Source organism: Polypterus senegalus, chromosome 1 (genome assembly GCF_016835505.1).
Source record: "Polypterus senegalus isolate Bchr_013 chromosome 1, ASM1683550v1, whole genome shotgun sequence".
NCBI lineage: Eukaryota > Metazoa > Chordata > Cladistia > Polypteriformes > Polypteridae > Polypterus > Polypterus senegalus.
Genome location: NC_053154.1, coordinates 287,769,941 through 287,795,688, shown reverse-complemented (window position 1 = coordinate 287,795,688; position 25,748 = coordinate 287,769,941). Strand labels below are relative to the sequence as shown.

General features: G+C 39.9%; 1 protein-coding gene across 1 annotated transcript in view; it reads right to left on the bottom strand.

The window, feature by feature from the left end:
* Positions 1-11,614: 11,614 nt before the first annotated feature.
* gucy2g (guanylate cyclase 2g) overlaps positions 11,615-25,748 on the bottom strand; it is a 149,357-nt gene continuing 135,223 nt past the window's right edge. Inside the window, exon 21 of the mRNA XM_039736268.1 lies at positions 11,615-11,695. Coding sequence (XP_039592202.1) covers positions 11,615-11,695 — 81 coding nt within the window. The remainder of the gene's footprint in view (positions 11,696-25,748) is intronic.

The window sequence follows — 25,748 nt, the reverse complement described above, 5'->3', positions numbered from 1 at the left end:
CTTGCAGTTTTCTGGTCCCATTGCCATGACATGGTGGCAGGTTGCTGGGGGTGCATTTCTAGAGGTCATGTCTTGTGACATAATCGGCCCAACTCCTTATAAACCAGCACCCTGCACTGGCACGCTGTCCACAGTTATGGATATTCTAGATAAATGCTTGCAATTAAACTTGACTTCCTGGTTTTGAGCACTTTTACTCTGAATTAAGACTCTGAACTCAATATTTTTGTTTTGGCTTTGATGCTCGATAGTATGTTTCCATGGTAACAACTCCCACCTTGTACATTGACTTTGTCATTCATCGCCTGATCAGTTGTTTCTCCTAGTAGCAGTGTTAAGAATTACAACATCTTGTTAGAAACTGGAGTTGCTTTAGATACATTTTTATCATTCATCATTTAAGAAAATATTTTGAAAGCTTAAGCTTCAAGGAATATGGTATACATAATTTAGATTAAGAAAAAAAGATTATTTGTTTTTTATTGATTTTAATTGAAGCAAATAACATACCATACAATCAAGTCAACAACCAGTGCAAATCTTTAAAAGCAGCCAGCAAAGAAGAGTATCCTTTTCCCCGATATAGAAGCTTATTCTGAAATGTTATTGATTAGATCCTGCCATATTTAAAAAAAAAAAATTGTTCAGATCTTTTTTAGAATTAGATTTTTTTCCAATTTAAATGAGTATATAACATCAGATACCCACTAAGGTTAAAAGTGGTAGGGTGGGATTCTTCCAGGTTTGCAAGATAAGTCTACTTTCTAGTAGTGTGGTAAACGAAATTACAGTTTGTTTGTCCTTATCACTTTAAACACATCTGGGAGTCCACCAAACACAGCTGTTAATGGGTTAGAAGGGATTGTGACACTAAGGCTGTCTGATAGGCATTTAAAATTTTTTGTCCAAAATGATGTTGATTCGGTGCAGGCCCAAAACATGTGACCCAGTGAGGTTGGAGCTTGATTGCAACTTTGCCCTGGATACATTTTGGACAATTTTAAATGAGATAAATTTGCTGGATAAAAGATTTTAAGTTGAATAATCGAGTACTTTGTGCATATGGAGTTCGAGTGTATTCTTTTCATGGCTGCCTTCCACTAATTTTCTGAAATATTAAGTGAAAGATCCTTTCCCCATTGTACCCTTGAAAGAAAGGGAGTTTAAAATGTTTTTAGAAATTACAGAGATACTATCAGTCTTCAAAACTGCTCCGTATTTCTTCTGGAAGAGAAAGTGGTTTTGTTGACTAATTTTTATTTTGTTATGCTTTGGCATTCTGTTAGCAGGGCAACACTTAGACTTTGTCCAAGATTACGGATTGAAACCTTGAACAATGTTAGTCCTGTGATCTCTGGTTAATGATTCACAGCATTCCACGTCTCAATTTTATTTCCAGTTTACGTATCTTGGCTCTTGTGATAATCTCATCGTTTTGTTGACAGCTCCTGGCAATTCTTATTAGATTATGTTTACAGATTAGCACTCTGGTTTTTGATAACAGTGTTTCAGAACTTTTAGATATTGACTCTTGTTGTATTCTCTCAAAAACGCATACATCTTCTTTTAAACCCCCATGTGATTCCACATATTCTTTATTGCCAGCAGGTAATTCAGAGAGGTCGGCTGGAACTTAAAAAAACAGACGGACCTAGTCTATTTTGTAATCCATCTGAGCTGCCTTGGATATTCATGTACTGTCATTATAAAGTAAATGGGCAAGTCACCTGGGAAATACAATGTAGTGAAAAAAATCAAAAACGAGAAATTAAAAGAATATGTTTTGTAAGAACCGAAAAGAATTCAAGTCAGTAAAGAACAATGTAATTTGTGAATTCGAACAGGGTTTCTCAACCTTTTTTCAACCATGGTCCCTTTTCGACCTCGTTTCCTTCCAGTGGCCGCACCCTTCCCGTGATACACGAGATACTGAAATCGTCCCAGGGTATTGCACAGGGGTAGGAGTGAGGAAGTGGGAGGAGGATGGAAGTGGAAGCGACGTTACCGTCACAGAGTGTGCTTGGCGAATTCATTCACTGGGAAGCAGGGTCACTTCACTTCTGTTTTCTTTTGTTCTTCACGTCTCTGTTTTCTTTGCATCCCACTTCTATCTTTGGCCACCTTAATCTTGAGCCATGGCCCCCCTTTTTACGTAATTTTCACCTGTGGCCCCCTAGGAAAATTCTATGGCTCCAGGTTGAGAACCCCTGAATTAGAAAACAAACAAAGAAACTTGCAACACCTCCCAGATATATGCAAACCTAGGTGATATTTAAAACACAGAGCAATCTGATACATAGTCACAGCGATGATGCCGCATCTGGTGTGAGTAATGGGGACATGTCCCCCAGCAAACAACCTGTTGTGACTGGGCAACCAGAAGTGAAAGAGGTACTGCTCACTAAAAATAAAAAAACTATTTTGGAAAATAATCAAAATGGCATATAATTTGAACTCAAGGTTTATACACAGAATAACAATTGCCACGCATGTGCACATGAGAGGCAGCTTAAGGGCTCTGGTGATGATAATTACCCACCAAACCAGTGGTTGGCCTTCTCTCTGCAGAACGGAAAGCCACACCACTGAAATGAGGAAACACAACAACCTTAAAGAGTTCAGGGACAGGCACCCTGTTGGTGACTCTGCATAACACATTGCAGAGAATGTCTTTTCAGCTCAGAATTGAAGAGGAGAAAGATGGCCAGTGTCTGGTTGATATGGAAAGGAAAGCAGGAAATCATGGTTCCAGTAGGGCGTAAAATGGAAGCATTCTGCCTCTGGAGGAAGGTATTAGTCTACAACAACAACCCCTGGTTTGGTGGAAAATTACCATCACCAGAGCCCTAAAGCCACCTCCCATGCGCACACAAAGTGACACAGTGTATTTCAAGTTCCTGATTTTCAAAAAAATATTAAATGACTCAAAAAGCATGGAAGAAAAATGTATTAACTTTAGAAAAAAATGTGAAGTTACAACACCATGCATGTGTGCTTTATTTTGGACAATAAACACGTCCATTTTATATGTGCATCTCCTACGTCATTCCAGTTAAACAGAGACACCAAGTGGACTCTCACTTGTCGCATTACATTAAGAATTCTTTCCTTTCTATTTGGGTAGCACTGTGGCACAGTGGTAGTGAGTGGTATTAAGGAGACCAGGGTTTGTGTCACAGGTCCTCCACATGTCTGAGTTTCCTTCAAATGCTTCGGTTTCCTCCCATTCCAAAGACATGCAGGTTAGGTGAATTGGCATCCTAAATTGGCCCAAGTGTGTGATTGGTGTGTGTGTGAGTATGTGTGTTTGCCCTGCGATGGACTGGCACCCTATCCAGGGTTTGCTCTTGCCTTGCATCCTGTACTAGCTGGGATGTGATCCAGCAGACCCCCACGACTCTGTTCAAGACTAAGTGGGTTAGAAAATGACTGACTGCTGTCTATTTTCATATTATTTTTTGTGATTTGTGTCTCCTGCTGACCACAAAAGTGTATAAAAGCTGTAATAAGAGACAACAACAAGCATAACCATCCCCATATACAGTAGAATCTCTGGTCACGAATGTTTCGGAACACGTACAAATCAAGTTACGACCAAAAAGTTTGCCAGAATTTTGCATCTGTTCATGACCCTCTGGAGGCAAACAAAAACACTGGCAGCCAGTTTCCCTTTGCGTGTTCATAAGCGCCAATGATTTCCCATTCTCCTTTTTCCATTTTCTTTTGTTTGTGTATACAGGGTCTAACAAAGCAGCTGATGCTGCAAAAGGAGGTACAATGTTAACCAAGCAGAGGCCTCAAGTGCTGGAAGAGGTGGAAAAACTGTTGCTAGTGTGGTTGAACGACAAGCACCTTGCAGGGGATAGCATAAGCGAGGCGATCATATGCGAGAAATCCACAAACATTTATGGCAATTTGCTGAAAAAAAATCCTTCTTCGACTGGCAAAGGTGAGGCATTTAAAGCCAGTAGACAAATGGTTTGAAAAGTTTTGCAAGAGAAGTGGCATTTATTTTTTTTTCCCTGTGCTTAAAACTGCGAGCGGTTCGTAAACGTCTAGCACGAACTCTTACAATGTTAGTTTTCTCTGTTGTTCAAGGGTTTCTCAGTGTTATGCAATGTTTTTACATTTACTTTACTATTAAACTGTGCATTCTACAGTATAATTAACTATTTTTGTACTTAAAAAATATATATATTTACATACAGTTCGTATGGTCTGCAATGGATTAATTGTATTTACATACAATCCTATGGGGAAATTACGTTCGGGCCGCAACTAAATTGGGTCGTATCCACAGTTTTGGAACGAATTACAGTCCTTACCAAAGGTACCACTGTACTTGAAGAATGTGAGGATTAATAATGTTCTTTACAAACTGTAGTCCAAATAGAAATAAGTATGTTAGAAAAAAATAGTCGAGGAACAGGAAGAGGAGGGATCTTAGGGCCAGAACTGCAAATGATGCCGTCAGGCTGCGACTTCTTGGGAGGTGGAAATTAGGTCATTAGGAAGTGGGTTCTTCTGATGCTCTGCAGAGGGAGAAAAGGGAGAAGCAGCAGAGGACAGTGCCAACCCCTGGTTCAGTGAAGAAACACATTTGTGCCTGCAAACCATCTCCCATGTGCACGTGTGTGACAAAGCATGACCACTAAGTCCAACACTTCACTTGAACACCTTTCCACTTTCTTTCTGTTTAAACCTTTGAAGACAACACCTATGCGTAAAATTCCTTTTCCTGTAATGTGACCTCTTACTGGACTCAAAGAGTTTTTTGAGTTGCAGTTCCTTTGAGATCCAGTAGTACCTGGAGTGACTATATTCTGCCCAATTGCATTCAATAGAATTCATTGAGTCTTTATACATTATACATCATTTCCAGGGGTTTCAATAAAATCTATTGGTTATATATATTTTTTATTGCAATGCATTTTTAACAATTTTGAAAATAAATTAGCTTTTCCCACAGCACCATATAATTTTTTTTTATGAAAGCCACCATTCTGAGATCTTTTTGTTAGCATCTGCTATGCCGTTGCTAAGCAAGACAACCGGGAGTGTGCAACACGTGACACTGTTATTGTGGTATAAAATCCTGATCATCCAAGGTTGTGGATTCTTTTTACAAAACACTGTATCATTAATTATTTTTAGCCTATAGGGGGCACCTCAGAGCCCCAAACCCCAGACACAACTTCACCAATACAGTACCAGGTTCAAATAAACTATTTTTTACTAAACAAAACTCTTCCCTACACGTCTTCACACAGTAAACACCTCTTTCTTTCTTTCTTTCTTTCTTTCTTTCTTTCTTTCTTTCTTTCTTTCTTTCTTTCTTTCTTTCTGTTAATCATCCCAGGTGAGATTTGTCCTCATCCAGATAAGCTGGAGTGATTCTTTTTATACTAGGTCCAGAGGATTTCTGGTGCTACAACATGGCACTCCAGAAAGACCTCCTTGTCAGGCAGAACATCCACACGACAGGGGAGTCTTTTTCCAACAGCACCCTGACCAGGACTGCCCTCAAGAATTACAACTCCCATTCAGCCCTGAGGTATCCATGGGGAGATACACCAGAGGGATACTGCCATCCAGTGGGCTGTGGGAACACATGGCTCTGGGAGGCAGTCATTTGCCCTCCATCCATTACGTCAACTGACCGGGATGGTTGCTATTCCTTGCCCGGTATGGATACCAGTCCATCCCTGATGTCTGTCACATAGCATATTTTGGTTATGAAATGACCTTCTGCTCCTTAAAGTCTTGTCAATTTGGTTACATATCCCCTTTGTTTCCCATCTACCATTCTTGAGATGTGTCTGCTTTAAGAATATCTTCACAGTTATGACCCTTAGCTTTTTATTTTGATTTCAAGACCTTTTTCTGATCCTCATCTTGTTCGAAACTGCTGCCACCCAGTTCAGCCAATACAATAACGTTCTTCAAACTCCATCATTGACAATGATCTATAATCACACACACAGGCAGGATGACTAAACCTTGGCTTTCTATGCTTGTAAAACTAGTAAAACTTGAAAGTATTAAAGAGTAGGGGCCACATGCGTAACGCCATGCGTAGAATTCGCACTATAATATGACGTAAGCACAAAAGCTGAAATGTGCTTACGCACATAAAAATCTAGATGCAGGAATCTGTGCCTATCCCGCACAGCGTATCAGCGTGAGAAGAAACGCTCGTGCACGCGCATTATGTCCCGCCCCAACTCCTCCCAGAATTACACCTCTATGAATATGCAAATCAATATAAATCACCCTTAAGCTCAGCCTTCTGTTAAAAGACAATGGAAAAAGCAAGAGGGAAAATGGAAGAACTTCAGCGAATACCAAGTGGAGGCAAGGAAAAATATACTATTTGTTGGTTTAAACAGTGGTATAAACAACAAAAGGAAGCTATCGCCTGACATAGTCGCACACTGTCTAAAATAACAAAGAAGATGTCACATATCAAAGTCGCCGTGAAAAGGCGAGTTGTAGCCCACCTTCTGAGTGTCATATGAAAGCTTATTAGGGTACAGAGAAAAAAAAAGGCACACAGTAGGAAAAAAGCGCGAAATGTCAACTTCAATTTCGAAATTTCCACTTTAATTACGTAGTTTATTTTGTCATTAAAGTAGAACATCATAAACTTCATCTTAAACCAGTTTCTAAAATCACATCGTAATAAAGTAGCATGTTAAATGCTTTGTTTTGTATTTGATCTTTTGCTCTATGTGTGTGACTCACTACGTGCTTCCGCTTTCTCTTTCTCCGACAAGACACAGAATCCATTACATTCGGGATATTATAGCTCTCTGAATAATTAAAACTAGCCAACCCGCGGCGTACCATACGCCACATAATCAGGCCGGTTTTTTAATGATTTTTAAGCACAGGGAGAAAAATTTACATTTGAAAAATCGGTAATGTAATAAATCAGTAAGAAAAGCAACATTGTAACAATGTACGGAACGAACCAACACACAATCGTTCGTGTGGTGCTCAGGCGTGGAGGGTGGAACGGGAGGAGAGGAGAAGGACGTCCACTCAGCTCCCTCCGTCATGCTAGTCTGCTGATTTTCGTCCAGTATGCACTGCCTGCTCATGTGCCCACCTCCAACTCGTCACTCGAGTCATTGTCGTCTGTTCACAGTCCAGATGCACTTGTGACTCACATAGACTTTTCAGTGCTCTGTGCGGTTTTGGCTGCCTTTCTATATATAATCAACCAAGACACCCGACCACGGTAGCAGCGAGGTGGGAGAGGGGTGTGTACAAAGTGCAGGAGCATCTAAGAAGACGCATGTTTGTCGCGGATGCGAATTGCTGTATGTAGCGTGTAAAACAGTTTGCTATGGTGCACGCGGTCGTGTGTCGTAAACGAAAACTCGGTTTTTAAAGACTGCTCACTTCATTGTGTATACAAGTGTAGCTGATTGAAAAGATGTAACTCTGGAGAGGGCAACATACAATACAGCGATTCACATTCGCGACAAATTGTTTTACACGCTGCATACAGCGATTCACAGCCGCGACAAATATGAATCTTCTTAGATGGTGCTGTCGCGTCCACCCACGCTCTTGAAGCACACACACTGCCTGGTCATGTGCCCGCTCGCAAGAGCAACTAACAACCCGCCCACCAACTGTAAAACCATGGGATACCCCTCGCAAACTGCTCTACATGCCGCATACAGCGATTCACATCTGCGACAAACAAACTGTTTTACAAACTGCATGCAGCGATTCACATCTGCGACAAACAAACTGTTTTACACACTGCATACAGCGATTCACATCCGCGACATGATTTTTCTTAGACGGTCCTGTCGCGTCCACCCTTGCACTCGAAGCATACACACTGCCTGGTCATGTGCCCGGTCGCAAGAGCAACTGACAGAGACCCAGCCACCAAGTCTAAGACCATGGGAAACCCCTCGGAAACTGTTTTACATGCTGCATACAGCGATATACATCCATAACAAACATGCCTCTTCTTAGATAGTCCTGCCGTGTCGTGTGGTGCCTCTGTGTGAACTGGTCAGGCACAGAGAAGGTCAGCTGCTGAGAGAGTGTCTCGACTATTGCAGGGCCTGCATTGGTGAAGCAGGTGAGACGCTAATGAAACAGAGGCACAGGGGTAATTGGTTTTTAAAGACTGCTTCCTTCATTGTGTTTTACCCTCAGTTTTAAAGGATTGTTTTAAGGATCCCATGGGATACCCCTCGCAAACTGTTTTACACGCTGCATATAGCGATTCATTCCGCAAGAAACATACCTCTATGAACAGTCAACGTGGCTCAGAGCTGCATGTGGACTCTATGACAGACGAACATAAATGACGCCATTTTTACTGTGTCGTCGTGTCCGCGTTGGTGGGTGTGGTTCTGCGAGTTGTCGTCATATCCAATGGTCTTAGAGTTGGTGGGCGTGACTCCTTCCTGAGTGCACCATGGGCGTCTTGCCTTAGTGAATTATATATATAGATACTGAGATGTACACGTGATATCTTTTACATGATGATAGGAGTTAAAGCACGTTATTAAACATGGGAATATGGTTCGTAATTGTGAGCGACCTTCGGTGAAATTATTGTAGCAGTACTGTCTCTTTCAAATGTACTAATCTCCAATTCCTGTCCTTACTTTTCTTTCTCCACATACCCAATCGCCACACAATCGGCTCTGTAAAAGACATTAAGCCATCTGTAATCTTACAACGACGATTCTTGAAAACTTTTAAGGAACATTGAAATATCATAGTAGTACAAGTTTAATTATTCTATCCATCTATTCTTCCAGTGTCGCGTCAGCCCCAGAAAGAATACAGCACAAGGTAGGGTCAATCTGTGAACTCGCTAGCGCTGCGGCATCGTGTCCTCACATGTTTAATTATTAACAATACAGATTATTTAAATGAAGTTAAAGTTTTATCTGTATAATATAATCAACATATTTTGCTGCATTTCATCTTAAAAATGATATCGTCCTCATATGTAAATACGTGCTTTATAAAGTGGCACAGGTTGTGCGATATTATAACTGTAGTGCAAGTTTACAGTGAGGTAATTGTACTTATAAGTACAAACAGTTCTACAAGGAGCAATTGATGGACTGATTGACTGTTTCTGAACTGCAAGGTCCGTACAGGAAAGGCTTTGAAACATTTTGCCGTGGCTGAGGCAGGGTGGGCTTGATGCTGTATACCGATATTTCTCTTTCCAATCAGCTGCTGCTGTGATTCCCCACTCAGATACAGTGATATAAATACTCTGAGTGGTGCAGTGAGAGTAATATGGAAAAAGATGATCCGCTGTGGCAACCCTTAAAGGAAGGAGCTGAAAGAAGAAAAAAGAAGAAGATGAAGATGGTGCAGTGAGAGTAACAACGCTAAAGCAGTTATGGTATTTGGAATACTATGGCTATTCCCTGGACCATTATATTGTTACAGGTTAATTACAATCAGATGCATTACACTAATAAACAATATGCAGTTAGTTTCAGTGTATTTATAAAGCTGCAGCAGGAATATGGCTCTAAGAAATAAAGATAAACCATACAGTAACAGTAGCACTGCTTTGACGCTGGGTGCTGCCAGTCTGCAAAACCTTGCGGAGAACTTGCGTACGACAAGATATGAGGTACCGTGGAAAAGTGCGTGGCTTTACGACCAAGTGTAGGTTTTATACATCGTGATTTGAACGTGGAAAAGTTCTTACGCAACATTTCTGTGCGTACGTATCGTTTATGCATGAGGCCCTAGGTGGTTTCTCAAAGCAAACCAAGCTTATTATGTATGCAGTAGTGTCACTTATTTTACATATGTATATGTCTTTTTATCCATTTAATTGGTACACTCAAATTCTATAAAAAGATCTTACAGCTATCCTTTCAATCTTCTTAGCTTTTCAACAAAGTTCCTAATGACATTGCTTTCTCCCGGCAGCCATTGAAACAAAGATGGAATATTAAGGTAAATTATATATAAAATTCTAACAGCTTTCATATTTTTTGTAATTTAACAATTACTGTGTTTGTTCTATTAGAAAATATTCAATCAAATTTAATTATTGTATAATTATACTGGCTAACAAGGATTTTATCACAGAACAACAACTTAAGGGTGTTATGAAAATATTTTTTTCATACTTATTTCAGAAATCTACCCATACATTTTTGAGTTATGCCTCTTTTTTACACTGTATATTTAGTATATAAACACTCATTAAGGTAAAGTTACATTCAAGATTAACATGTTTTTAAAAATTAATTTCTTGGATTCTCATTGGGACTATTTATATGGAAATCTCAGAGTAGTTAGCAAAGAGTGTGGCAAACGGTTTCATCAGGACATTTGTAAAATGAAAAAGCAATACCAAAGCAATTGGAGCCCCCGGTATGCTGGCTGACAGTTGCTGAAACCTTCAGAAGGATATTCCTCAGGCCAAATACAGCAAAAAATGGTAAACTTCTACTGTTTTGGTGAGATGCTCTCATCTTGTATATATAGTGTACATACATTTTTTATTGTAAATTTTAATCATGTTTCACTTAAAATTTTTATGTGATAGGAAAGGTCTGATGAGATGTTTGAATTCAGCACAAAATACATTTTTAACATTCATCTTGTTACATATGTGTACTAGCAAACACCTTCCTTGCTCAATCAAGGTAAGCAATACCACTGTGAAATGAGAGAGGCCACTGTCACCAGCTGCTTCTACTCCTTCACCTGTAGCCCAGAGAAGATGCCTATCAAGGGCACCTGACCCCACCTTTGACACCCAGAAAGTGGCGTTTTTGTGGATTCTCCATCCATTCAATCTCAATGAAGAAGTAAAGAATGATCTGTCTACAAATGAAGAAAATATGACTTTTTTTCTCAGATATGTGTGAAAGATTAGTTTCTTTCTTGATAAATTTTAAGTAAAAATATCCTTGTAAATGTGGTCTTTTAATTAAATTGGCACTTCGGATCTTATGGAGCCAAGGGTATAAGCTAAGGCCAGTGCAAGTGTCATTTGATTGTTCACCAAAACTGAAGCGGGTACACTGCACTGGAAGTCAAGAACAAAACTAAAATAATTCCTGAATTGATTTTTTACTCAAGCATACATTTCTCAGACATTTTGCACATTTTAACATTACATTTTAACTGTCATGTGCCTAGCCTGCTTAGACAGATCCTATTAACACAATCAAACAAAATGGTGGACCCCATGAAAATAGTAATGAGATAACATCACCCAAATGACAGTACAATGGAAATTACTGTTACCAAAAATAAAGTATAAACACCAAAGACAGACTCTAAAAATGAATGAATAGCATTGTCCTAACAGTTTACTGTTGAAACAGCAAAAAAAAGAGAGACTGATATATATATTCAACTTCTTGGCGTGGTGAATTCATGTATTTAATTAAAGAGTCATAAAAACAGAATACATTTGGCAAAACTGACAACAAATAAGTTAATTTCAGCCAGGGAATATAATTGTTCTTTATTGTACATAAATAAAGTCATTCATACAGTATATTATAAATGGCATCTCAGCTTCAGGATTGGTGCCAGCACCAGCTGTTGATATGTGTAGCGAGTCCTTTTAAATAAGCCTCTTCTAGATGTGGCCGATTCCCCACACAGCCACATTGGATGGTTGTCTTGTATAAGGATCTGGTTGTGCTGTAAAGACTTGAACCTAAAAACAAAACAGAAATATAAAATGACATTTGACTGAGTAATGAAATTCAGATTTATCGATCTGTTTGTTCATTCATTTAACTTAACTAAATGACAACATGTTCTACACTATACATTCACAGATAGTGAGCACAAAACTAAGGATTCTGTTCCTACTGCCCAACTCTTTTTTTCTCCACTCAAGACCAATAACCTCACTCAGGTTACCACAGTGCAGGACAGGTTCTGTACTGGCGTCCGCGAATACTGCTGCCACATCAGTGCAGATGCTTTGTGGGGGCAAAAAACCCAAACCCAATACTCCAGTGACATGCAATTAAATGAGAGAGTGGGAGGACAAGTGGTAGATTAATAGGAAACCGCACTTCAGTAAGAGGCACAGGGTGTTTCAGTATGTTCAGTATGTTCAGTATGCATATACATGATGGTAGCCAGGCTACTTGGGACTGTTTAGTCCATTAAACTGGAGCTGTGGCTCAGAATTTTATGGGTTCCTAGCCACAGTAGGGAGAGTACCAAGAGGATGGCACTGTGATCCAAAGATCATTCTTGACCATCAAAGTGACTATTAGGTTGTTCCTATTTGTGGATTGTGGCTTGAGCTTAATAATAATAATAATAATAATAATAATATATTTTATTTATACAGTGCCTTTTTCATGCTCAAGGCGCTTGTTGATAAAAGGGAGGAGCGGCAGCAACCTGCGTGCGCCAACGTCCCCTCCACTGCCTAGAGTCCAATACATGGATGCTCAAACATGAACACTTTAGATTTGGGACAACAGTAATGGCAGGAGCTGGGCTGGTGGAAAGAGGAAGGACTGTTTATTGAGAGAGAGAGAGAGAGAGAGATGCAGAAGATGAGAGCAAGGGGGGACTAAGATGGACCTTGAGGTAGGACAACTACAAACATGACCTGCTTGTTATGATCTGTGATGTTTCTTTGCGCCTTGTGTTAATGTATCATTAAGAATCTATAGATTGAATATGGGGGTTTTGAATATCAAGTCTTTTTGGTGTATCTTGCTTATATCAAATGGTTGATTTTGTTTTCATTTTGTTTTTTCCTCCAGCCACAGTACTCTTAAAAAAAATTGTTTTACTTGGCACAGAAACTTTCCCCAGGATTCTCCTCAATGTGCTTGTTTTTGACGTCATTCAGATGACAGCATGAAGATTGCTTATATTAGTCCTTCAGTGTCCTGGATAAACAGGAATCAGATTCAAATCAAACTGATTTTTTGACACAAACCAGGAGATGCATCCAAAAGGCAAAAAAACAAATAAAATGTAAACAAAGCAACCAAATTCCAGATGAGAGGCAAGAATGAAGGTCAAAAATCAGGCAAGAAGTCAAAACCAGGCAAGACACAAATATCAATAGCAAAAACAGTGTTTCTTTTTGAATTTAAAGAATGTATCCTGAGATCAGATACAGTTCGATACAAAGGCTGACCTTTCATCCTGTCGTGCCAATGAACTTGTGGTCACGACCCTGGAGACCACACCCCTAGAAACACAGCATGTGACCCTAACAACAATTATGCAAAATGGTTTCTAATATAGAAAAGGCCACAAGGCCCTAAAATTCAGTCCTGATCATAACATTCAGTAAGTGAACTTGATGCATATATCTGCTGAATATAACACTTTGCTAAAAAATGTTTCTTTTGAGTTTCTCATGGTGAACACATCCTTGCTTGAAACCTTTGTGGAATATGGCCATCCAGTCATCGTGGCCAATACCCCCAAGCCAGCAGGTGGAGCCCTCCCCGCAGCATGGAAGTGCACCGAACGCCAGCAGGGAATTATGGACGTTAGAGTTTTCCTTTACAGCCCTGCTGGATACCTTGGCGACCAACAGAGGACGCTGCAGGGAGGCCCAGAGACTCTTACGTGCCCTATAACCCGGAAGTACGTCTTAGTCACAGCAACAGGGAAAATGACGTACTTCCGTGATAGGAAGTCACATGGACTGAGGGTGCGGAAACACTTCCGGGTCAGCGACTATAAAAGACTATGGGAGATCCCAGACGAGTGAGCTGGGCTGGGTGGCAGGGTGGCAACGCGTCTGAGAGTGGAGGATTGTGATTGTTTATTATCGATTATTGGTATTGTTTATGAGTATCGTGGAGAGGAGGGTGCTTGTGCACTGTATTTGTCTGAATAAAAATTATTATTGGACTTTTACCTGGTGTCTGGTGACTGATCTGTCACACCTTCGACTTTGAAATTCTGATCATTCTCTTGCTTTGGTGACAGGTCGGTTGTGACTTTTGGTGCTGACCATGGCCTGTCACTGACTTTTGCATCTCCTGGTCGTAATCATTTTTTTTTTTTATTCTCTATCGCTTCTGAGTCAGAATATTATGTAGAAAGGCACATAGAGGTGTCAGGCTTTACTCTTTTTTTCTTCTTACATTAATTTTATTTATGTGTAAAATAAACATTTCTTTTAAATTGGTTCTCCTCACTTCATTTTGTGATTAGGGATTGGCTTAAGGCAAAAGCTTATTTAAATACAGATTCTCTAATTATTTAGTTGTTATTTATTGGCTGGTAATTTTATTTAAATTATATTTGAATTGTTATTGATGCCACCATTTTGTGGATTGTTGAGCTCTAGCTTCTATACTATTTTGCAAAGTTTTGTATGACAATTTTGTTGCCAGTCACATAAATCGGGAATCATACAGTTGTACTGACTGTACTGTAAGAAGGTATTGAATAGATCAAGAGGCAGGACATAGTGAAGATTTAAAGAAAGGCTGCAGTCAAAAATCAAATCAATCATCAAGATTAATACATGAATCAAGTCAAAGGTCTTTTGCCAGAAATACAAACAGAAAGCTATAAAGAAAATCAAAAAAAGAATCGCACGTCAACACACAGAAGACCCAGAAATGCATGTACCAAACTTTATAGCACTGCACAATAGACATCACATGCTACCTATTCTTTGGTCAGTCTGATTGTCAAAAAGAAATGTGCCAATGCAAATATAGTGGCACTCTAAGCTAAAGAAAATGGCACAGCAAAACAGATGGGAAAATATGGTAAATTTAAAATAAAGGCTTCAAAAAATAAACCAATGTTAGAATCATAGTTCTTCATTTGAAAAAAATGCAAACTGCCTGCATAAATCTTTGAAAAAAACCTATGAAAAGGTTAAAAAAACGATGAGCAACATAACAACAGCAAATTATTATTCTCCAAGTATTAAAGACTAGGGTGGCGCAGTGGGTAGCGGTGCTGCCTCGTAGTTAGGAGTCCTCCCTGCGTGGAGTTTGCATGTTCTCCCCGTGTCTGCGTGGGTTTCCTCCCACAGTCTAAAGACACGCAGGTTAGGTGCAATGGCGATCGTAAATAGTGCTTGGTGTATGTGTGCCCTGTGGTGGGCTGGCGCCCTGCCCTGGGATTTGTTCCTGCCCTGTGTTGGCTGGGATTGGCTCCAGCAGACCTCCGTGACCCTGTAGTTAGGATATAGCGGGTTGGATAATGGATGAATGGATTAAAGATGGTGTCCTGATAATTGGGATTATTTACAAGAATTTCAGTAAAGCTCACACTTTATTTTGTTTTTTATGATTTTTGATCCTGGCATCTCCGGCTTTTTTTATTTTTTACTTTGATTTTTGATGCACGTTTTGGCTTTTTGGTTGTGGTCTTTTGTGTTGTTTTTTATTTTTTGATCCATTGTTCATTATTGTCTGCTCCTTTTCTCTGCCCTTCATCTCCCAGTCCATTTTAAAACCCTATTTAAGACAAGCCCTGTTTTTTTGGACTCAAAAATATGTTGTTTATCATTATATATCAATACTCTTTATTGAGTAAATATTCAACATCAAGGTGATCTAAGAAACTATTTTAAAGCATCTAAAAACAGAATTTCAATCTTATTTATAAGCAACATTCTACATCTCTTCAGTTTAGTATTACGTCCTGTTAATTTTTTAGTTAATTTGCTAGTGGAAAAGGTGCAAATAACTTTCAGGCATTAGTCTTATGCTAGGCATGTTCTGTGCAATTTTGGCCCGATTTAAGCTTGATTTTGTCTGGTTACTAATTCTGAAATATTCTGGTTATTGACTCAATGTATGATTTGGTCTCACATCCTGTCCTTTGTTTCTTTAATTCCTGCCCTCCTAGTTATGACCTTGGCCTTTTATTGTATTGGCAGCCCATCTTATGATTCCATCTTACTTTATTGGGCTGCTGCACTGTGCAGTCAATACACTGGTCATCTGAGTTTATGGATAAATCTAAAACATTTAAGAAGTAGTTCCCTGTAGGATTCTAGGTCTGGTAAGTCAAGTCAAGTCAAGTTGGGGAGCATGCACTGGTACAGTGCGTTGCCGCACCCACTACACAACAAAACAAACTCGGGATCCCGGTTTGTAACCCCCCAGACAGACACGAGGTCCAGTCCCACCCTCCAGAAATGACCCTCTATCTGTTGCAGCCAGGTGTTACGTGGGCGACCCCTTAGCCTGGTCGAGCCAATCGGGTACCCAACAATGAGGATCATGTGAGCCGGATCACCCTCGGGGAAACGTGCCACATGGCCATAGTGCCGTAACTGATGCTCCCTCACAATGTAGGTAATGTGCCTCATTTGGGACTCCATGAGCAACCGCTCATTAAACACAAAGTCAAACCAACGGTACCCAAGGATTTTCCAGAGACAAAGTACCAAAGGAGTCCAGCCTTCATCTCAGGTCAGTGGATAGCATCCAGGTCTCGCAACCATATAACAAGACAGGAAGCACCAGGACTCTAAAGACTTGGACCTTCGTCCTTTTGCATAGATATCGGGAGCGCCACGTACCCCTTTCCAGCGACCTCATGACCCCCTATGCTCTCCCAATCCATCTACTGACTTCATAGGAAGAGTCACCAGAGACATGAATGTCACTGCCAAGGTAAGTAAACCTCTCAACAAGGTCGACAGCCTCTCCTCAAACAGACACACTGCTGATGGCCGTGTCAGAGAGGTCATTAAAGGTCTGGATCTTGGTTTTTATCCAGAACACTTGCAAGCCCAGACACTCAGACACCTCACTCAGTCTCTCGAGCGCCACAATCAGAGCCTCCATTGACTCCGTGAAGATCTCAGCATCGTCAGCAAAGTCAAGATCCGTGAATCTTTCTTCACCAACAGATGTCAGTTACTAATTAATGCTTTGTTTTCTTGACTACATTTTTGCTCTTTGAATTTAACTTTGCTGAAAGATTGGACTGATTCCCAGTATCACACTTAGGTTTTACAACTTGGACTGACTGATTCCCAGTATCACACTTAGGTTTTACAACTTGGTAGTTTCTTCTTCTAATCCTTCACATTAATCCGTGCCATCTCTCCTTGTGGCACAAAAAAATGTATTTAGTAACACAAATACAGAGTGTGATGTGCCTCAGACTGGACCAAAGATTCAGCTTCCAAAAGAACAATGACATGAAACACAAAGTAAAGACAACACAGGAGTATCTTAGTGCCAACTCTGTAAATGTTCTTCAGTGGCCCAGCCAGAGCCCAGACCTCAACCGAAAGGAACATCTTTGGAAGAACCTGGAAATAGCTGTCCTCCGATGATGTCCATCCAACCTGACAGAGCTTGAGAGGATCCTCAGAGAAGAATGTCAGAAAATGCCCAAATCCAGGTGTACTAAGCTTGTCGTGTCATACCCAAGAAGACTCCAAATACGTGTGTCACTGTAATCTACTAATTAATGCTCTGTTGTCTTGACTACATTTTTGCCCTTTGAATTTAACTTTGCTGAAAGATTGGACTGATTCCCACTATCACATGTAGGTTTTAGAACTTGGTAGTTCTTCTTCTAATCATTCATATTAATCCATGCCTTCTCTCCTTGTGGCACAAAAAAATGTATTTAGTCACACAATCACCTTTAGTCTCGCAATATTGTAATATGTTCTGTTTCAAAGACACCTTTCAAAGAAGCCAAACTCATTCTCAGACTTCATTCAAACATTTCTCCATTTCTCCAGGATTAAATGGCCAGCCAATTTTTTATCTCTTCCTTCATCTTCTCTAATGGCTGTTTTCACATCTACTCTTATCTTTCACTCCATTGCCTGATGTTGTTTCCTCCTTTCATCTTCTATTTATGTAACCTTTTTTTTTTGTAACCTGATGAAGGCGATACAGCAAAATGCTATCTTTTTGTTTTTTCAGCATGGAATAATCTTTACCAGTTTTTTTTCATTTTGCAGATGCATGCTGACACAGTTCTTCACTAACACCAGATGTTATATTTCTATTTGTTTAATTAGCATTTCTTATTGCTGTCTGTTATTTTCATGCTTTTGAAAAATATCTCCTCCAGCTCTTTGTATGATGGTGAACCTCATTCAGAGGTAAGGGACATTTTTGCTCATTCTACTTATTTGTTAACATTTCTATTCCAGGCATCATGAATTTGCCACAGCATATGTGTTGGTAGTATGATGTCTGTCTGTGCCTGTGTGTGTCTGTGTGTGAAAACAACATTTGCAAAGGGAGTCAGTTTTGTATAAGGGCACAAATGTCATATGCAGTGCCTTCAGAAAGTATTCGCACCCCTTCATTTTTCACATTTTGTAATGTTGCAGCCTGTGGCGGGTGGCCAGAATCCTTACCCGACCAGGACACCCTATTTTGTGGAAGGACCGGGAGAGAGAGAGCATTATCAGGACACAGGTTTAACAGAACAACTGATTTATTTACAACAAAACACACTGTGCACAAATCACTAACATAACAGTCCCTTCTTGCCACCAGTCTTTCTCCCTCCACTTCTGCTCAGGCTTTATCTTCTTCTCCCGACTCTGGCCATCAAATGGTGGGACTGGCCCCTTTTTATAGGTCACCTGGAAGTGTGACAGTGGTGAGTTCTGCGATAGGAGTGACAGATGTGTTTAAGGTGGAGGTGGGATTACATCAGGGATTGACTCCAAGCCCTTTCTTATTTGCAATGGTGATGAACAGGCTGACAAAGGAGATTAGACAGAAGTCCCAATGGATGAGAGTAGGGAGCAGGTTGAGAAGACCCTGGAGAGGTGGAGATATGCTCTAGAGAGGAGAGAAATGAAGGTCAGTAGGACCAAGACAGAACACGTGTGTGAATGAGAGGGAGGTCAGAAGAATGGTGAGGATGAAAGTAGTAGACTTGGAGAAGGTGGGTGAGTTTCAATACTTGGGCTCAACAGTACAGAGTAATGGGGAGTGTGGATGAGAGATGAAGAAGAGAGTGCAGACATGGTGGAGAAGAGTGTCAGTAGTTATTTGTGACAGAATGGCATCAGCCAGAGTGAAAGGGAAGGTCAAAAAGATGGTAGTGAGACCAGCTATGTTATATGGGTTGCAGATGGTGGCACTGACAAAAACATAGGAGAAAGAGCTGGTGGTGGCTGAATTAAAAATGTTAAGATTTGCATTGGGTGTGATGAGGAAGGACAGGATTAGAAATGAGGACATTGGAGGGTCAGCTCAAGTTGGATGGTTGGGAGACAAAGTCAGAGAGGTGAGATTGTGTTGGTTTGGACATGTGCAGAGGAGAGATGCTGGGTATATTGGGAGAAGGATGCTAAGGATAGAGCTGCCAGGGAAGAGGAAAAGAGGAAGACCTAAGAGAAGATTTACGGATGTGGTGAGAGAGGACATGCAGGTGATGGGTGTGACCGAGCGAGATGTATAGGACAGGAAGATATGGAAACATGACACACTGTGGCAACTCCTAACTGGAACAGCTAAAAGAAGAAGAAAAGATTTTCAATATGAATTTTGTATTTCTTTTGAGCCTTTGTTTCATGTGTGTTTTTTGTTTTGTTTTGACCCCTGTCTGCCTGATTACTCTGCTGATGCATTCACCTAAATCGTACACCTAAATCTCTACAGTAAGCCTGAGAGTAATTTACAGTGGGGAGCTGAACCAAATATCATGCTTGTGTCCCATAAATTAACCACAAGATAAATAGATAAATGAAAAGTCCACACTTATTTGACTTAACATACCATGACAAACAGACCCCTAGATGAAGAGCTCTTTTTGTGCTCCTGTGCAGTAAAAATAAATCTCAATCTGAGCAGGTAACACAAGATAATTAAGGAAGGCAATTAAGGAAGCCAGCAAGGGATTTAAGAGAAAATGACACATCTTACTGCCTAACTTCTTATTTAAGCGATACTTCTCAAGAGCAACTCTGTAAGCACACACAAAATGCTTTTGTTCCCTCTCCCACCTCTGCTTCCAATCTCATTACAATTTCTTTGCATAATGATTTGAAACTTCAAGTGCCTACTGAAAAAAACATTGATGATTTACATAAAGAATAACTTTAAAAATGTACCATCAGCAGGTTCGTCCATATTCACGCTGAGGTAGCCTCAGAGTCTGGAAGCAACATCCTAAATCCAGTCTTGCCCTTTAACCAGAAGGTGCGTTGGCTTCCTTTTCCCTTAAAAATGAAAGAGGTTAGAGATTTAGAAGAATGTGATGGACTCTATAAATTGATTTGGAGGCAGATTGTATTCACTCCCTTTCTTTGTCTGATTGGCTGCAATTTCCCATGTTAGATTATTTGTGAATAAGATTTTAGGAATTTCATTAAGCTTCCTTTAAAGAAGCTGCTTATTTCTAATCACAATTTGTTAAATCAGACTTATAAAGAGAGCTCCTATGGTAACCATTTCTTTTTTTTTTCGTTAACCTCTTATTTATTGCCCCTGGAGTGGCAGTGCAAAGAACTGAAGCCATCTTTACTCATTTTTGAAATGCGTGAGACTTAATACATTTTTCTAAGGAGATTGGTTTTATATTAAAAATGTCATTTTGTAAAGTTATTGATTATACTAATGAAAATTTAATCAGACACAGAAAAAGTAAATACCAACCTGTGAGCTTCACTTTAAGAAATGTAGAAAAGGTATGAATTTTCTCCATAATCAGAGGACTTTTTCCTGCTCAACTGCCTGATTTGGATTTTTCTCATTTATTCTTAAAAAGTTTGAAATACAGCAAGCTGGTGGATGAACGCACATACTGTACAGTAGGCTGAGTTGACACCAAATAAGCTGTTCTGCGTTTAGCCGTTGTGTTTGTTTATTGGAACAATGAATGTAATTAAAGGAAGACTCCACCCAAAAATTAAAGCGTTTCATTTTTTTGTTTATATTGTGATGACCAGTCGAATAAGACACTCAAGTAGCCGCTTTTCCAAGGGAATTTTCCAAATGCCAATTGACTTTTTATTTGGTATGCCATGATATAAACAATGCTCTCCTGCTGCCCGTTGTCTGTGCCACAGGGATATTTCCAAAATAATGAAAAACAATTTACCTTTGTACTGTCTGCGTCTTGTCTGCCTTTCAACCATTCACCTCTTCTCACCCTGATACTTTCTTCCTACCAACTCCAATGCTTCTCCCTGCCAACCACACACTACTCCTACTACTCCTTTTTGCCTGGACAGACAGTTAATTAACTCTGACCCCTATCACTCAACTCTCTATGCCCCGAACACCCTCACAAAGTGCTTTCCCCCAAGACTCCACCCCAACGCTGCTTCCATTCCCCACAGCCCATGCAGTAGTGAGACATGTCACAGTATGTTACTTACTCTATGTAGTTTATAGTTGGGTGGGAAAAACGTTAATCCAATGTTTTCGGGCAGAAACGTTATATCAAAGTTTCCAATAGAATGTGTCCTAATAGTGACAATAAAGGATGTGAAAAATACCCACGTTCGCATATTGCATAATCGACATATCAGTTACCCAATCGCGCGAGGTCTGCCCAAGAACAAATTCAATCTCTTAAACAGCATGCCAACGAAACAACATAGCAGGCCTGTAATAATGGTGGTGTATAGTGGTGACCTTGACCTTTAAAATCCCTACTTGCTCTATCACACCACGTCAATTTGTCATCGAGCACATGCAGTAGAGTGACATCAAAGAGGATCTTGAAGAGCCATGTGTTTCCGTGAAAGTCTGTGTGAAACTGGCAAAAACCTTTACCAAGACTTTTCAAATGTTGCAGTAAGCTTATGAGGGGATTGTTTAAGCTGTACACAATGTTACCAAGGGTACTGATGTTCCAAATCGAGCAGATGATTTGATTCAATCAGACGATACCAAAATTGGACGGAGATCATGTTGAGGAAGTGTGTGCTTGAATTTGTGGAAACTGTCGCCTAACTCTCCATGAAGTTGTTGAAGAAGTAGGCATCAGTAAAAGTTTGACACACAATTTTGACTGAGATGCATTGTGTTGCTGCAAAATTTGTCCTTCTCCTCAATAAATGATCAAAACGTGAGCAGAGTCAGAGTCAGTCAGTAACCGTTCAAATGCTGATAACCGGTGATGAAATGTGGGTGCGCAGTACTTGCAGGCTTTGTTTTTTTGTTCGTGCCATTGAAATCCACCATCAAATGTTACAGGTTTCTTCTTTTAGAAGAAATTCACTAAAAGACTTGTGCCAGATTCCACAAGACGAGTTCCAGGATGTAATCCAGAAGAGGAAAACGTTTTGGGAGCAGTATATAAATACAGGAGAGGAATACTTTGAAAGAGACAAGTCTTATTAAGTTGTAAATTGTTCAAAAGTTCTGTTTCGACAGACAATGTAAGCTGAAAATGTGGAAAACGCATGCTTTTTTGGTAAAACATTGTTAAATAGTTAATTCTGGAATGAACAGAGCAAACCACAAACAGGAATCTAAAGCAACAAATAAGGGGGAAAGGTGGATCTTCCATTCAAAAAGTCTCTTTCCCATTATGCTTTAGCTTCCTGTTTATGATTTGCTGTGTTTATTCCAGAAGTAATTATTTAATGACATTTTAGCAAAAAAAACATGCGTTTTGCACGTTTTGAGCATACGAATGGATAACTGATGTGGATTATGTGACATAAGTAACGTGAGATTTCTTGTTTCCATGGACATTTTTCACCTTGTTTGCTGTTTTCCAGCATTGGTCACTAATGGGTCCCGTTGTTATGACCTACTCTAGGTCTTGGGTTGCCAGCTCCGGTCCTGGAGGACCACTGTTGCTGCAGATTTTCATTCTAACCCTTTTCTTAATGAGTGACCTGTTTTTGCTGCTAATTAACTTCTTTTGAACTAATTTGAATTGACTTGCTCTTGAAGACTCCTTGTTACTTTTTTTTAATTAGCAGCCAAACAATAATGAGATACAAAATGAGCCAAAACAACTGGTGTCCATCACACAATATCTGAAAATAAAGAACGATGAATGTTGGTCTACACAGGTCTCCAAAACATTTTAACAGTGCTCTTAGAAAGAGAAAATCAACAGTTTCAGAAATGTCTGCTAATGCACCACAAGAGCAGCAACAAGTAAAGAACGAATTTAATTAACAATAAGAATTGGCACCTCATTAAGCAGCTGATTGGAGTGAAATTGTTTGGAGTTTGAGGCCCTGACTTAGTTGGTCTTCTGCTGGCTCCCTCACCTCACATTTCATTTCTGTTTGGGTGCCATTTAAGGAAAGAAATGAAGCAATTCAGAGTAACGATGAAGAAATTCAGGGGAACAAATCTTAAAAAAGCAATTCAATTAAAATTAATTCACAAGATGTTAAATAGCAGCACAAACAGGGCACTCATTTAAAAAAGGGTTAGAATAAAAACCTGCAGTCATGGTGGTCCTGCCGGACCAGAGTTGGCGACCCCTGCTCTAGATCTTCTTTTTGTTAAACTCTACTCCGGGGTGATGAACTCCAGGCCTGGAGGGCCACATTGGCTACAGGTTTTCATTCTAACCCTTTTCCTAATCAGTGACCAGCTTTCACTGCTAATTAACTTTTTCCCCATCGCTTTAATAGCCCTGATAGAAGAGCTCAGCCCTCTGAATTGATTTCTTTCATTCATTAAATGACAGCCAAGCAGAAATGAGATGTGAAACGAGCTAATAGATGACCAGCTAAACTGGGGCTTCAAACTCCAACTAATTTTACTCCGATCACTTTCTTAATGAGAAGCCAATTCTTGCTGATAATTAAACCCGTTATTTAATTCCATGCCACTGCAGACATTTTGAAAACTGTTGATTTTCTGTTCTTTCTAAGAGCACCGTCAAAATGTTTGGGTGACCTAAGAGATTAACCTTACCAAGACCATCACCTCTCTTTAATTTGAGATACTGTGTGATGGGCACAGGGGAGCTGGTCATGTGGTGGCTTGTTTTGTGTCTCATTATTGTTTGGCTGCTAATTAAAGTAAAAGAAACAACTATGGGGCCTGAGTGAAGTTAATTAAAAGAAGTACTCAGCAGCAAAAACTGGTCACTAATTAAGAAGATGGTAAGGAAGAAAACCTGCAGCTACTGTGGCACTCGAGGCCTGGAGTTCGCCACCCCTGCTCTACTCTAATTTGGTGCTGATGACTTAAGTGAGTCCTGCCCTAATTACCCACCTACTGAGTGGCCCATTGTTCAGAAATCACCTGAGATGTGAGTGGGGTGTAGATTGTAAAAGAAGCTTCTTGGGGCATGTGTGCGTGGCATGGCGTGGCATGGCGTGGCGTGGCGGGACGGGGCGGAGCGGTTATTGCTTATTAAAGAAATGTAATTGTTGTAAGCTAGCCATCTATGTGATAAATGTGGCCAGTATGTATCTAGCTGTGTAAACTTTGTGTAGCTCGATAGCTAAGTTAGTGTTCTTCTCCTGCCTTGTTTCTGTTTTATGTAACTTTCTCCATATTGTGAGTCTTTTTTTCCCTTTTTGACAATAAATGGAGTCTGTCTTTATTTAGCTGGTTTAGTTTTTTGCGTTTTGTCTCCCTCTCTCTCACACTTGTGTGCAGCCTATTTATACACCGGTGGGCCGTAATATCCGTTGTATCAGAAATATTGTTAGTTCCTTTCCCCACAAAAACATGAGATTAATCTTTTTTTTAGTAACCACTACAAACTTTATAGGGTAAGCAGCATATAAAAATATATATTTTTGGATGGAGTATTCCTTTAAAATATTCAACCTTAATAAATGAAAGAAATGAATAGACTAAAAATTTACAACAAATGAAAGATTTACAATAAATGCTCGGAAAAGTAAATAACACATTCTGATGCCTGACTATCGCGCACAATTCTCAGGGGTCCACAGTGCCAGTACGGCGTCTCAAAGTTAAAGGCTGATTTGTGTGTCTTAATGAAGTCTCTGTTTAACTGCTCACTGCTTCTTATTTCTCAGTATCTGAATACGGGCTGATGAGACCAAATTAGAGTGGTGCAGTGCTGATTGCTGCTGTCCCACAGATCTAGCATCCTGGATTTGAATCCTGTGTCTGGTTGTTGGCTCTGTGCAGACTGCATGGTCTTCTTGTTTTCTTCAAATATCCCCAGACATACAGCATGCTAATTGCAGCTAGTGAGCAGCAAAATGATTTACACAAAATTGGAGTTTCACTTTGCAAATCAAAAAAAAAATAGTAAAACAAATTGTGGTTCTCCACGTATGAAATTTATGGCATTCTCACATATCCTTCTATATAAAAGCGGTCGGGATTGTCTTTCCGTCCCATGAGTGCTACGCAGGTGCAGAGTTTCACACACGCCCCATCCATTTTGCAATGCACGATGGGATTTGTAGTTTCATTTTTCCAGGTAAAAGATGATTTTCTACTCCAGACTGTGCGATATCTTCTTCTTCTTTCTTACTATATAAAAGCGGTTGGGATTGTCCTTCCGTCCCATGAGTGGAAAGCGTAGCGGTATTCTGCTTATCACAGACTTACTACTTGCAGCTTGCGGTACGAAGTGACATGATGTGAGCAGAGTTCTGGTGCACCCATTGTTCCCTTGCTTTTGTGCGCGATGCGCTGGTAAAATAGACAAAATTATGTCTCTGGAAATAATTAATGTTGATGGAGTACAAATGCCTCACCGCGTAGTAAATATCAGTGGGGTTCAAAAGGGTGACCTCAATATAGAAAAAAAGTTTAAGTTTCATCATAAAAATAACAGAAACTACGAGTATTAAAGTAATACCACTCAAATGCAATATAACCAAATTAATGAGTTTGTAT